The sequence below is a fragment of the Grampus griseus genome, assembly GCF_964374135.1.
Source record: "Grampus griseus genome assembly, chromosome: 16".
Classification (NCBI taxonomy): Eukaryota; Metazoa; Chordata; class Mammalia; order Artiodactyla; family Delphinidae; genus Grampus; species Grampus griseus.
In genome coordinates, this window is record NC_139010.1 from 23,946,385 (window position 1) to 23,960,316 (window position 13,932).

The 13,932-nt window shown below is 52.0% G+C and overlaps 1 protein-coding gene across 4 annotated transcripts in view; it reads left to right on the forward strand.

Annotated features, from left to right (window-relative positions):
• The first annotated feature begins 1,107 nt into the window (after positions 1–1,107).
• TSPAN15 (tetraspanin 15) overlaps positions 1,108–13,932 on the forward strand; it is a 49,487-nt gene continuing 36,662 nt past the window's right edge. For all 4 annotated transcript variants that reach the window (XM_082674302.1, XM_082674303.1, XM_082674304.1 and 1 more), the window contains exon 1: positions 1,108–1,276. In XM_082674302.1, the coding sequence (XP_082530428.1) occupies positions 1,181–1,276 (96 nt within the window). In that variant the 5' untranslated portion in view covers positions 1,108–1,180. The remainder of the gene's footprint in view (positions 1,277–13,932) is intronic.

The window sequence follows — 13,932 nt, forward strand, 5'->3', positions numbered from 1 at the left end:
AAGGCTCGCTTGCTTCCTAGTACCAGGAAACTGGCTTCCTTTTAACTCCCTGGGCAGGGCATTGCCTCCCTCCCCACCCCCACCTTACTTTCTTCTTTCTATGGCAGAGCCCTGAGGGCTGGGACAGCCTGGTCTCTGTTTCTCTCTGGGAGGCTTGGGAGTCTAGGGCAGGGGACTGGGACAAGTGTGCCATTCCTGCAGTCACCACCAGGGACCCCACCTAGCGCTGCCGTGAGCTCACAACCTCTGGGCCACACATTTAATTCCTGAATGGCACAAACACTGATTGCCGGCCTGCCAAGTCCCAGGCTGAGCTAGGCCTGCAGGGAAAGGAAATAGCAGTGAGTCAAGCAGGGGCCGTGGGAGACAGACTCACAGACAGGAAGACAGATTCTGACCCCGGGCAGGGGAAAGGCTGGGTGCGAAGAAGCTGGGTCAGAGCTGGGCTGAGTGTGTGCAAGGGAGGGGGCTCCTGAGTTGGGGTGAGGGGGTGAGGGCTTCTCAGAGGAGGAGGCCACTGGGGCAGGGTTGGGATCTCACCTGGCCGCAGAGAAGGGGAATCTCAGAGACCTGGGGAAAAGCCTCCAAACTGTTACAAGAGGAAACTGCGGGCCTCAGCTCCACGAGGGCCCCTACCCGCACCCTCGTCTGCAGCACCTTCCTAGATGCGGCTCTCCCACCCCCCTTAGGCTGAGGAACTCCACTTCCTTATTCCATTCATGCCTTGCACACTCATTTGCACACTTTAACACCTTAGCCATAAATTCCTGCTCTTTTCCCATAGTCTTCTCTCTTGACAACAGTGGAAAGCGAGCATTTCTGTGTACCCCGAATGAAGCACTCTAGCTGTCTCCCTAGCGCCCCTCTGCACACACTCTCCCACGGCCCCCAAAGTGCCTGAGCATAGGCGCTTCCACAGCTGCACGCGACCTCTTTCGCAAAACCCTCGCCCCTGCCCCTCCCTCGGCCTCCTCTGGGTCCAGGCCGCTGCCCCGCCCCAGGCCCGCCCCCTCCCAGAGCGCCCATTGGCCCTGGGGCTGGGTGGGCCCGGGCCGGGGCTGTGATTGCGGCTCGCCGGTGTCAGTCCCCGAGTGAGCGCCGGTGGCGGGGCGGGGAGCCGGGCAGGCAGGCTCAGGTGGGGCTGCTGGCAGCGAGGGACCCAGCCCGGGAGCCCCCCAGGATGCCCCGCGGAGACTCGGAGCAGGTGCGCTACTGCGCGCGCCTCTCTTATCTCTGGCTCAAGTTCTCGCTCGTCATCTACTCCACGGTGTTCTGGGTGAGTGACCCCAGTCGGGCCCCGGCATGGGAGGGGGAGTCGGCACTCCCTTGTTCACCCACACGCTGAGCCGGCGGTGGGGGTGGGCTGGGTCCAGGCTTGTCTGCTCCAGGGAGGGGCAGAAGCGCACTCCTGGATTCTCGTCCCACTCTCCTTGTGAACTAGGAAATTATGGTTGCTCCAGCTCCGCCTGAGTTTCAGCCGCTCGGTGCGGAGCCTTAGAGCTTGGTGGCAACGTCTCAGACGAAGGAGCTCCCACGAAGGAGCTCCGCCTGGCTCACCTGTGTGCACCTGACCAGCAGTTTGGTTCTGCGAGTCCGCTGCGCTTCCGCTGGTGCCGTAGGCTGTGGTTACCACGTTTGGCCGCGCTCACCCCACCTGCCGGGTATTACTGAGTTCGTCTCTCTATCCGTCTGCGGAGAAGTGGTAGGGCTTTGTTGTCCGGAGTCGGGAGACCTGAACTCCTTATGCTGTCCCCACTATTTACTTGCCGATGCCCCTGAGCAAGATGCTTTTCCAGGTGCCTTGATTTCCTCTTTGGTGAAAGGAGGATTCCACCAGACGTGTGGTCTCCGGCTGCTCCCAGGTGCTCAGTAACTTAAAAAAGCCCCTGCACTTAACCTTCTCTCTCTCTTGTTGGGGGCAGGGTGGTAGTGGCTGGACATGAACCAGCCTTCGAATCCTGCCACTACATCTTTCCAGCGGCGTGATCTCGGGGAAGTTACTTCAACTCTCTAGGCCATATTTTCCCGGTCTGCAAATGGAGACAGTAATTATACTCAACTTTCAGAATGGTTGTGGAGATTAAATGAAACAGGTCAAGTACATTGCTTAGCACAGGGACCAGTGAAGAGCTTAAGAGGTGTCAGCCATTATTATTATGGGCAAGGGAGCTGGGCCCTCCTGGTAAACTGCCCCAATAGACAGCATTTCTTTATGGAGATTTCAGACTAGGCTGGGCCCCCTTGTAGAAATGAGGACCTCTTTCTACAGGCCAGTGCCAGCCCTGCCACTCTAGAATAGCCCCCTACCCCCAGTATGCCACAGGGCAGACTTGCCCAGGTACCTGACACCTCTCCCCACAGGGCAGACTTGCCCAGGTACCTGACACCCCTCCCCACAGGGTAGACTTGCCCAGGTACCTGACACTCCTCTGCCTCAAAACACATGCACACTCCTGGTCTTCTCCTCAGCCCTCATTGGGTCTGTTCTGCTGGCAGGAACTGTTAGATCTGCCATCAAGCCTGGCTTTCCTTGTGACCCCTCTGTGTATGTGACCTTACCTGGTAGTCAAGATCCAGATTCTAGTCTTGTTCTGTTTTGAATCACTGGGAGAGCTTAGGCAAGTCATTTCCATGTTTGGGGCCTCAGAGCTGTTAATTGACTTGCCCAGCTCCCAGTCCAATTCTCTGACTCTATGTAATGTGGAAGAGAGAAGAGCAGTATGTGTGGGGGCCGGAGGATGGAGCACAGACCCATTGATGGAGGCTTCAGGGAGGCAGAAGGTTTTATGTGGAACTGGATGGGGGTGATTTGAGCTGTCATTCAGTGGTTCTTAAAGTTGCATCAGAATCAACTACAGAATTTTAAAAACACTACAGTTACCTGGGCCCTGGCCTGTGTATTTATTTGAACTTATTTAAGCTCCCCAGGTAATTCTACTGTGTGGTCAGGGTTAAAAACGGCTGAGTTAGATGGTCTCGTAGGCCCTTTGATTCTGATTCTGGGTTTTTCTTGCCTTCTCCTTGTTCGTCTGGCCTCAGAAGCTCATTCTCTGTAGGTCAGAGTTGAAAGAAAGGCTGAGGTTGATGGGTGGGGAGGTGAGAAAATAGGGGAAGACCAGGAGTCAGAAGGTGGGGATTACTGTTTTGGCTTCACCCCTTCTCTTGATATATAATCACTGACCAGTCTCTTAACCTCTTCGTGCCTCCATTTTTCCATCTGTAAAATGGATAACTGATACCCTGCCCCACACTTCATTGGATTGTTTTTGGGGTTAGTGATGTGGGGAAACAGTGATATGTGGGGAAACCAAGGACTATAAAAAAGAAAGTTGCACAGTTAAAACGGAACTCGAATTTTCAAGGCCTGTCCTGTCACTGTCCCCTGCAGCCCTGAGAAAAGAGCACTCTGTGACCTTTGCTTTGTCCCTCTTGGAGCAGGGTGGGACTCAGAACTCAGAATCTTTCCTTTCCAGCCACCTGAGATTGCCTTACCAAATCGTTAACTTCCCATCCCTGCAGGTATTTGTGCTTAAAAGTCTCCCTAGGCATGCCAAGAGCTCAGCCACCTGCCAGGGCAACTCCAGGTGCCAGAATTTGACTGCAGGGTGGAGGCCCAGTTTAAGTAATTTGTCCTAGACTGGGTTTGCTGTTAATTGGAAGCCATTACAGGAGAGCCTATCGTCTCCGTCCCTTGGGAGGAGGAGTAGGGCCAAGGGTTACTTGCTTTATAAGCCCAAAGTGCCAACACTTTCATCTCAGTATTTAAGGAGCCATAAGTTTTACCATAGCCATGCACCTTCTATAGGGCTTTTTGCTTTAAAACTTACTATCAAATAGGAAATGCAAGGACACTGTACAACATTTAAAAGTATAGAAGAATCGTCATCAGTGATAAGCCTTCCTCCTATCCCTCTCTCCTGGCCTGCCCTGTCCAGAGGAGGCCTCTGTTATGAGTTTCTTATGATTCTTTTCTGAGATGCAATCCTAGGCACAGGATGTCCTAGGCACAAACATGTGCATATGTTACATATTCCTTTTTGTTCCCCCTGCATAAAGTAGCACACTACACAGCTCTGCCCTTACCTTTTCACTTAAATTTAAATCTGTGTGAAATTTGGAGCTTTGCTAGGGGCTGCCTCCTTCTGTTTGATGGCTGCATAGAATTCACTGTAGGCTAGGCCAAAATATACTTAATCAGTCTCCAGCTGGGGAACTCAGGTTGTTTCCAATCTTTCCTTACTGCAGACAGTGCCGCAGTGAGCGTCTTCGAACGTGTCATTTTGCACATATGTGTGTATGTCTTCAGGGTAATTTCTAAAAGTGGAATTGCTGGGTTAAAGGGTATATGAATATATAATATACATACAAGAATACACTCATAATAAGTGTGTACAACTTGATTAATTTTTACAAAGTGAACACCACTGTATACTCAGCCCCCAGGTCAACCAGCAGAATGGACAGAAGAAGCCAGCAACTCCCATTGTGTCCACTGCCAGTCGCTACCCCTTCTCGCCAGTAGTAATCACTATTGGGATGTCTAATAGCACAGAACAGCTTCACCTGTTTTTGTATGTGCATTAAAAATTTTGATAGATGTTGTTCAAATAGCCATACGTAGAGGCTGTAACTATTATAATATTGTTTACATGTAATATTATATTACTTTAAGCTGATTCACTTTTTAAACTTAAGTTTATTTTTAAAAGGAGGCTTTATATCACCACTGCCATTGGGGAACCAATATTCCTCATCAAAAATAGCAGGTAGAAATGCAGATCAAAACTACAATGAGGTATCACCTAACACCAGTCAGAATGGCCATCATCAAAAAATCTACAAACAGGGACTTCCCTGGTGGCACAGTGGTTAAGAATCCGCCTGCTAATTTAGGGGACACAGGTTCGAGCCCTGGTCCGGGAAGATCCCACATGCTATGGAGCGAGTAAGCCTGTGCACCACAATTACTGAGCCTGTGCTCTAGAGCCCGCGAGCCACAACTCCTGAGCCCACGCGCCGCAACTACCGAAGCCCGCGCGCCTAGAGCCCATGCTCCGCAACAAGAGAAGCCACCGCAGTGAGAACCCTGGGCACCGCAACAAAGAGTAGCCCCTGCTCGCCACAACTAGAGAAAGCCTGCGTGAAGTAATGAAGACCCAACACAGGCATAAATAAATAAATAAACAAACAAACTTAAAAACAAATCTATAAACAATAAATGCTGGAGAGGGTATGGAGAAAAGGGAACCCTCCTGCACTGTTGGTGGGAGTGTAGACTGATACAGCCACTATGGAGAACAGTATGGAGGTTCCTTAAAAAACTGAAACTAGAACTACCATATGACCCAGCAATCCCACTACTGGACATATACCCTGAGAAAACCATAATTCAGAAAGAGTCATGTACCACAATGTTCATTGCAGCACTATTTACAATAGCCAGGACATGGAAGCAACCTAAATGTCCACCTACAGATGAATGGATAAAGAAGATGTGGCACATATATACAATGGAATATTACTCAGCCATAAAAAGAAACGAAAGTGAGTTATTTGTAGTGAGGTGGATGGACCTAGAGTCTGTCATACAGAGTGAAGTAAGTCAGAAAGAGAAAAACAAATACCATATGCTAACACATATATATGGAATCTAAAAAAAAAAGAAAAATTGTTATGACGAACCTAGGGGCAGGACAGGAATAAAGATGCAGACGTAGAGAATGGACTTGAGGACACGGGGAGGTGGAAGGTTAAGCTGGGACGAAGTGAGAGAGTGGCATGGACATATATACACTGCCAAATATAAAATAGATAGCTAGTGGGAAACAGCCACATAGCACAGGGAGATCAGCTCCGTGCTTTGTGACCACCTAGAGGGGTGGGATAGGGAGGGTGGGAGGGAGACGCAAGAGGGAGGAGATATGAGGATATATATATACATATAGCTGATTCACTTTGTTATACAGCAGAAACTAACAAAACTTTGTAAAGCAGTTATACTCCAATAAAGATGTTAAAAAATATAGTAGGTAAATATGACAGTAAATATAGTGCAGGGAAGATAAAACAAGTTATTTAATCCTAGCTAGATACTGTGGGTGCTGTAGGCTGCAAACCTGAGGCTTGCCCTGGTTGTTCAAAAGCAGTTTGGCAAGTGTTTGAGAGGCGTAAAGACAAACTGACACCGAAGCTGAGATTTGCTCCTTGATGAGATTGGAAAGATCAGAAGGAAAATGAACAATGAAAACTTCTCAGTCTATGAGTCAATATGAACATGACCTTGAACCCCTTACAGTGACCTCTTGTCCCACACTTGGGGGCCCTCTCATTTTTAGAGGGTGACCTCGGGGCTCAGAGGGGGTGTGTCTCAAGGTCACTGAGCAGAGCTGGCACTAGCCCCCACGTCTCCTCATTCCCAGTTCAGTGAGAAAGGAGCTTACCCAGAGGCTCTTGGAGGCTCCTCTTCCCACCACATGGGTGAATCACTCTGACACATGTGCCCTTAGCCCACTGGGAACACATCTCTAATTATAGCACCAACCACAGGGTATCCTAGAGATCCGTTTACATGACTGTTTTTCCTCACTGGACTGTGGGCTCCTGGAGGTCAGGGGTGTAGCTCATTCGTATCCTCTTCCAAATGCTGGTCTTGGAGCCGGGCACACAGTAGGTCCTCAGGGAAAGCTTGTTGCATTGGGGCAGTTGAGTCCCAACCTGCATCTTGGAAGCAAGGATTGGAGATATGGGTACCTGGATCAGAGGCTGAACTGGGTGTATAGCCAGCAGTGGTCAGGTTTGCTGACGCCTTGAATTTGCAAAGTGGGCTTTACTGGTCGTGGAGACACTGGCTCTCTGGCAAGCACCTGTTGTCTTGACAATGAGGTAGGGTGAAAACCCAACTGAAAAGTTGGGTAATGGTGTCAGGGCTGAGGGGTGTTGATGATTGAGAAGGAAGTGGGTGTGGATAGGTGATGAAGGTTATAAATGCCAGAGGCAATATTAACTCTTCTTGCCCTCTCCAAGGATGGGCCCCGTTATCATAGTTTGATCTGTGATGCTTTATTTTTCCCTAAAGTTTAATGATGAAGAGCGTGGACTCTGTACCAAGCTATCTGGGTTCAAATCCCAACTCTGACACTTATAGGTTGAGTGACATAGGCACTAACTTCCATCTGCCTCAGTTGTCTTATCTGTAAAGTGGGTGACACCAGAACCTACCTGAGAGTTGCTGAGACCATTAAATGGATTAATTATAGGAAGAGCTTAGAGCAATGCCTAGCACATGGTAAACACTACACCAGCTACTTAAGGATTAGCCGTTCTTTCCCAACCTTCCTCTCTATTCTTCTTGGTACTCACTGAGAATTAGAAGGGCCCTAGTGTGACCTTTTTGTTTTACTGAGGAGAAAACTGAGGCCTGGAGAGAGGAAGCAAGTATCTGAGACCCCACAGCAAGTTAGTGACAGACCCAGACCAGGACCCGGTTGCCTGACTTCACTTTCTTCATGGGGTCACTGTGACCTTTACCAGCCATTGTACCCCCAGCCCCTACCCCGTGGTAGTCCCTCCACATGTCAGGGCTCAAGGTGTAGGTGGAAGACAGCATTTCTGGAAGGAGCCAAGTACCTGGCCTCTCACTTAAGCACAGAAGGAATTTCCTTTTTTTTTTTGTCTGCATTGGGTCTTCGGTGCTGTGCGCGGGCTTTCTTTAGTTGTGGCGAGCAGAGGCTACTCTTCGTTGCGGTGCGCGGGCTTCTCATTGCGGTGGCTTCTCTTGTTGCGGAGCATGGGCTCTAGGTGCGCGGGCTTCAGTAGTAGCAGCACGTGGGCTCAGTAGTTGCGGCGCGCGGGCTCTAGGGTGCATGGGCTTCAGTAGTTGGGGCTTGCGGGCTCCAGAGCACAGGCTCAGTAGTTGTGGCACACGGGCTTAGTTGCTCCGTGGCATGTGGGATCTTCCCGGACCAGTGATCGGACCTTTGTCCCCTGCATTGGCAGACGGATTCTTAACCACTACGCCACCAGGGAAGTCCATAGCAGGAATTTCTAAGTTTTGAAAAGAGCTTTGTTTGTGTGAAAATAATATGTGCACATAGTTTAAAAAGAATTCCAAGCAATTCAGGTAGGTACACAGATGAAAATAAAAGTCACCTTCGATTCTACCACTGAGCGAGAACTCATTGTTGGGGTTACTGCCCATTTGGACATGTCCTTGTACATATATGTACATATTTAACTTTTTTTTATTGTGTTTGATTGATCGGGCAGGTCTATTTCCCTCTTGTTCTAGGCAAGCATTTCAAAGAGAAAATAGTGAAACTCAAGTAGAAAGTGAGGCAGCCTTCATACTGGAGAAGCGGTTACCATGCCTCATGGGCTGTCAGAGATGACCTGGCGCTGGGCTCAGGCCTCAGGCCCAGAGAGGTCCTCCCTTCCCCCAGCTTGGCCATGGGACCTTTAAAATCCAGAGAATCAGGAAGACAGTCCCGGAAGGGATTTGGAGAACCTTCTAATGAACTCATTTTCCATATGAGCAAGTAAGGCCCCGAGAAAGTTTCTTTGTGCTTAGTCGAGGCTTCTGTGCATGAACCTGCCCCCTCCTGTAAGAGAGGGGTTGCTTTAAGTTGTAGGAGTGGGTTGGGACCTCGCTACCTTTGGTTGTTCGTTCCTGAGCAGGAGTAACTACCTGCCCTTCTCCTTTCCCCTGCCCGGTGCCTCCTCTCTCTCCGTGAGTCACAATGCCAACCTGGGGTGGGGCTTAGAGTCAACCAGATTAGGGACTGATAATGCAATTTCCATACCAGTTGGCTGCATATACAGGGGAATGATGTCTTCTGGGTAAGCCCGGACACAGGAGATTGAGAAGATAAACCTTTCCCAGAGAGCACCTCTGGATGTGAGTGGGCTGGAATCGACATCTTCTGGAAGGCAGGAGATTCCAGTCTTGATCTGCCATTCCCTCCAGGGTGGGGACCGTTTGCTTATTCAGTCAACAAAATAGTTATTTAATGCCTACTGTGTATACCAGGCATTGTGGTAGTTACCAGGAAACAACTATGAATGAGACAGGTTAGTCAGACAAACCAGTAAATAAACATAGCTGTGATAGGTGCTAAGGAGGAAATTAGAGAGGAAGTGGGAAGAGATGGGAGTTCCTACTTTAAATGGGGTGGTCAAAGAAGGCCTTTATGAGGAGGTCAAAGTCTGAGAAGGACCCAGCCACAAAAAAGGCCTGTAGAGAGCATCTCAGACGGAGGGAGCAGTAAGTGCACAGGCCCGAGGTAGGCAAGTATGGCTGCAGCAGATGAGGAAGCCTAAGGGCCAAATTGTGGGTGGAGAGACTCTGGTCATATGAGGAGTCTGGGGTCTAAGTGGCCCAGAGGGGAGGTTTAATTGTCAGGACCTGATGGCAGTGCCATCTGGAGACATGGATCAAGTGCTGGTTCTGCTGTGACGCTGGGTGAAGGACCAACTCTCTGATTCTCCTGGACGCTTCATCTGCGGATACCCTGGAGGGCTGTGGGGAGGACCCTGCAAGATGAGAGATGTGGAAGCACCCAGCACACTATAGGCCCGGTGTCCCTGGGGGGGGATGGAGACTTATCTGGGGAGCCTTCCAGAGCTCAGGGGGAGCTGAGACGTAAGATGTGATGAGAAGTTCTGGAATTCGTCTTATCAGAGGAAGCTGCTTTCTGCTGGGGATTCTCTGCCTGCTTAGAGCAGATGGCTGTGGCCTTGCCCTTGGGCGGAGAAGTCTGCCCCCTTGGGAGCACATTCAGCCTCTTCTGGGGCCTGAGTTCTTCCCACCCTTTCGTTCCTAGGCTTTAGTGGTGTACCAGCAGAGGCTGTGTGCCACATGATGGGCACGTGGGTCTAGGGAGGCCAAACTAGAAGTATCCTCAATGATACTGAGAGCACCTGGAGAAGGAGGGGTGGGGGAGCCCAGGGGCAGGGTCTGCCCTTGCCAGGGAATGTCACACAGGTGTACTGTTCAGCTCCAGGCTGGGCCTTCCCACCTGGGCCTGTGGGAGGGGAGACAGAGAAGACTAGGAGGTCAGCCCACGGGGGAGCTGGAAGGTGAAATCAGGCGGCAGCAGCCAGTTGGAGGCAGCGTGTGGTTTCCTGCGGGGCTGCCTGGCCGTGACTGCAGAGGAGCCCTGGGGAGGACTTCCAGGAGGTGGCAGCCGGGCTTGAAGGGCATGGATGCCAGGCTGAGAGGAGTGGAGATGAGCTTTGGGAGAGGAGGGGGGGTCACTGCAGAATGGGATATTTGTTGGGCCTGGATGTTGAGGTCAGAAACGCCCTTTTTTTTTTTTTTTTTTTGTGATACGCGGGCCTCTCACTGTTGTGGCCTCTCCCGTTGCGGAGCACAGGCTCCAGACACACAGGCTCAGCGGCCATGGCTCACGGGCCCAGCTGCTCTGCAGCATGTGGGATCTTCCTGGACCGGGGCACGAACCCGTGTACCCTGCATCGGCAGGTGGACTCCCAACCACTGTGCCACCAGGGAAGCCCCCAGAAACGCCCTTTGAGGGGACCAGTCCTGGAGGTGCAGCTCTACCACGCAGCAAGTTAGGAGAACGAGCACTTCTTGGTTGATGGGTGAGGAGCAGGTCTGATTGGCTACATGACAAGTCACGGACAACTCTCTGTGCCTCAGTTTCCCTGTCTGTGGAAATGGGGTAACCGTTGTACCTCACAGGGGGCCAGGCTTGGATGGGGCGATGCCTCCAGGGCTCTTAACCGGGCGTCTTGTGCGGTAAGCATCAGCGCGGATGCCGGGAGAAGCATCGCTGGACGTGAGCCCGGTGGCAGCTCGCTGTGTGTTGGTGAGAAGGGCTGGAGGGCGGGAGGAGCCTCCGCTTTGCGCTTGCATCACCATACATCGCTTCACTTCTCTGGGTCCTCAGAACAACCCTGTGAGCTGGGCACTTTCCCCTTTCACAGCTGCGGAGACTGAGGCCTAGAGAGGGGGACGTGACTGGCACAACCCACCATTTGCATCCATCCCTGAGACCGGAGCTGTTTCACTGTGAAAGTGGTGCTTGTTGTGTTTTGTTTAATTCTTTCCAGAGTAGACTTTCTCACCAGTGGAGGCGTTTGCATCTTGGCCTGCAGGGAAGTAAATATTTGCCCAGAGGATAGAAGGAAAACAGCCTTGGCCTGGTCATTCTCAGAGCCCTCCCCCTTCCTGCTGGAGAGCCCCTCCCAGGATGCAGTGTGTGGCCTTGGACAAGTCACAAGGCTCCTTGTGCTGTTTCCCGTCCCTACCAGAGGACGGGCTGTGCTGGGTGCAGTGTGGGGGGCCGCAGAGGTGCTTGGGGTCAGGCGGTCAGCTCCCGTGCACCCTCTGTGGGCTGGGCACTGGGCCCAGAGATGGGTGCAGCCCCCAGCCCGCCCCGTCACAGATCGAGGCCAAGTCGCCCGGCTGGAGTGGAGTGGGGTGCTGGCTTCCGAGGCTGGCACCGAATTCGGAGACTGGGTCACTTCCTGAGGTCAAAAGACAGGACCTTCTGGGCCTTGGGCCTCTGAGGCGTCCCATCTTGAGGATTTCACAAGGGCATGTGTCCAAGCCCCATCTTCAGAGCTGACTGCATGGGTCTAGGGTGGGGCCCAGGCACCTATAAGTTTTAAACTTCCCCGGGTGACTCTAACGTGCAGCTGGAGTAGAAACTGCAGCTCATGGTGGTGTCTGTGAGGGAATTCTGATGGGAGTGGCCCGGTTTCCAAGCTGACTTTCTCTCTACCTGAATCCTGACTGCCCTGCTGAACCTTTTCCCAACCTCGCTGCCGATCTGGACAGTGTCCGTGGGCTGGGAAGTCACTGTGCACATTTGGGAGAGGCTCACCGTGAGGGAGCCGTCCTGGAAGGGGAGGGTGCGCTAGCCAGGGGTGGAGGAGCGGGGGTGTTGGGTGGGGTATTGACAGGGCTAGTCTAGGCTGACGGAGATGTGTGGAGACCACCAGCCTGGGGATGGGGGTGACCGTGCGGGAGGCTGGGCTTCTTCCGGGGACCCAGATGTATCCGGGTTGGGGGGTGTCCATGGTTCTAGAATTTTGTTTTCCTTTTGGTTATCTTTATAGCATCCTTTAATCTGCTCTAAAGGCAACACGTCTCTGTAGTTAACTTTGTAACTTAAAGAAGTTTCTATAGAACCAGACTTGAGTTTCTTGAGTCAGGGATTCACACACTTAGGGGGTGAGCTGTGATAATTCCACCCCCCCACCCCCGAAATTATGTCTCCAGTTTGAGAACTGCTGATGTGTAGGCATCATGTTGGAAAGCTGGTTGTGATCTATTGAGTGTCAGCGACCTGCAGTTCTGACTCTGTAGGGGAGGTACAGCAGGTGGTGGGGAAGCAGAGTTCCAGGTAGGTGTGATGAACTTGCGTGGGGTCACAGTGATGAGCTAGTGGCCAGTTCGTGGAAGGATAGGGACTTGACTTCTGACTCTGACCAGTGAGCTCTGTAGTGGGTTGGATGGTGCCCCCCCACCCCACAAAAAGATGTGTTCATGTCCCAGAACCTGTGAATGTGGCCTTATTTGGAAAAAGCATCTTTGCAGATATAATTACGTTCAGAATCTTGAGATGAAATCATCCTGGATCGCCTGAGCTGCCTTAAATTGAATGACAAGTATTCTTGTAAGAGAAAGGCAGAGGGAGCTTTGAGACAGAAGAGAAGACACAAACACACCTAGGGGAGAGCCCTGTGAATGCAAAGGCAGACGAACCAAGGAATGCCTGGAGCCACCAGAAGCTGGACGAGGCGAGGAGCCTCTGGAAGAAGCATGGCCCAGCGGCACCTCGATTTCAGACTTCCGGCCTCCAGAATTTTGAGAGAATACGTTTATGTTTTAAGCCGTTTGTGGTCATTTGTTGCAGCAACCCAGAAAACCAATGCAAGCCCTTTCCGCTTCACCAGGTTGCCTCGCTAGGGAGGGGTCCAATTGAGCAGGTCCCTGAATATCCCTTTCCTTTCTGCGGGTGCTGAAGACAGAGGACAAGGGGTGGGGATGGGGAGAGGAGCCGGGCTGGCAGAGGGTAAGGCCCATAGTCCCACCCCTGCTGGTGGCCCCGCCCCTCCTGCAGCCCCACCCCCAAGCGGCCTGCCCCACACAGGCCCCGCCCCTTCCCAGCAACTGTCTGCCCACACAGCTCAAAGGCTGTGCTCTACAACTGGTTTCTGCAAGGAAAGCCTGATAGTAAGAGGTTAAAGCATGAGAAGGGAATATAAGTTAGCTCTCAGGAAGCACTTCCTGATTCTGAAAAGAGTTAAATTGAAACCGCTTTCCAAGTGGGGCTGTAAAATATCTGTGATTCCCTTACAACCTCTCTGAACAGGCGTATCACCCATCACTTGGGGCAGTTAGTTGGGTGGGGTTCTAGTTGGGCAAACTTCAAAGGGCAGTGGAGGGCATCTGGTGTAGCAATGCCTTCCTCTCAGAGGGGAGGAAACTGAGACCAGGCCACACGGCAAGTGCCTCTGGTTCTAATACCGCCATCGTTCAGAGGGGACAGTGGACACTGCTCAGTGATTTCACCCCAGTGGCATGCTCTCCAGCTGGGATTATTGGTGTCCCTACTGTAAACGGGCCTGCTGCTGCACCTGGGGACAGAGGCCTGATGTGTGACTTATCACAGACTGGTCTTCTCTGCAGAGCCAGAAAGAACTCAGGCAGCGGGAACGCTTGTGCGTGCCACCGGGGAGCACTGTTTGCCTGGCCCTGTGCTGGGTTGGTGGGGACAGATGAGCCAGCCCCGTCCCTTGAGAAGCCGGCACTCACTGAGTCCTAGCAGTGTGCTCAGGACAGCTGCAGATGTTCTGTGATTGGAGTGGGGTGGGCTAGCGGCTCCCAGGAGGCTCCGGTGGGTGGGGAGGCTTAGTCAGCAGTGGAGACTTGGGCTCTGGGCTCCCCACAGGGGTGGCAGCAGC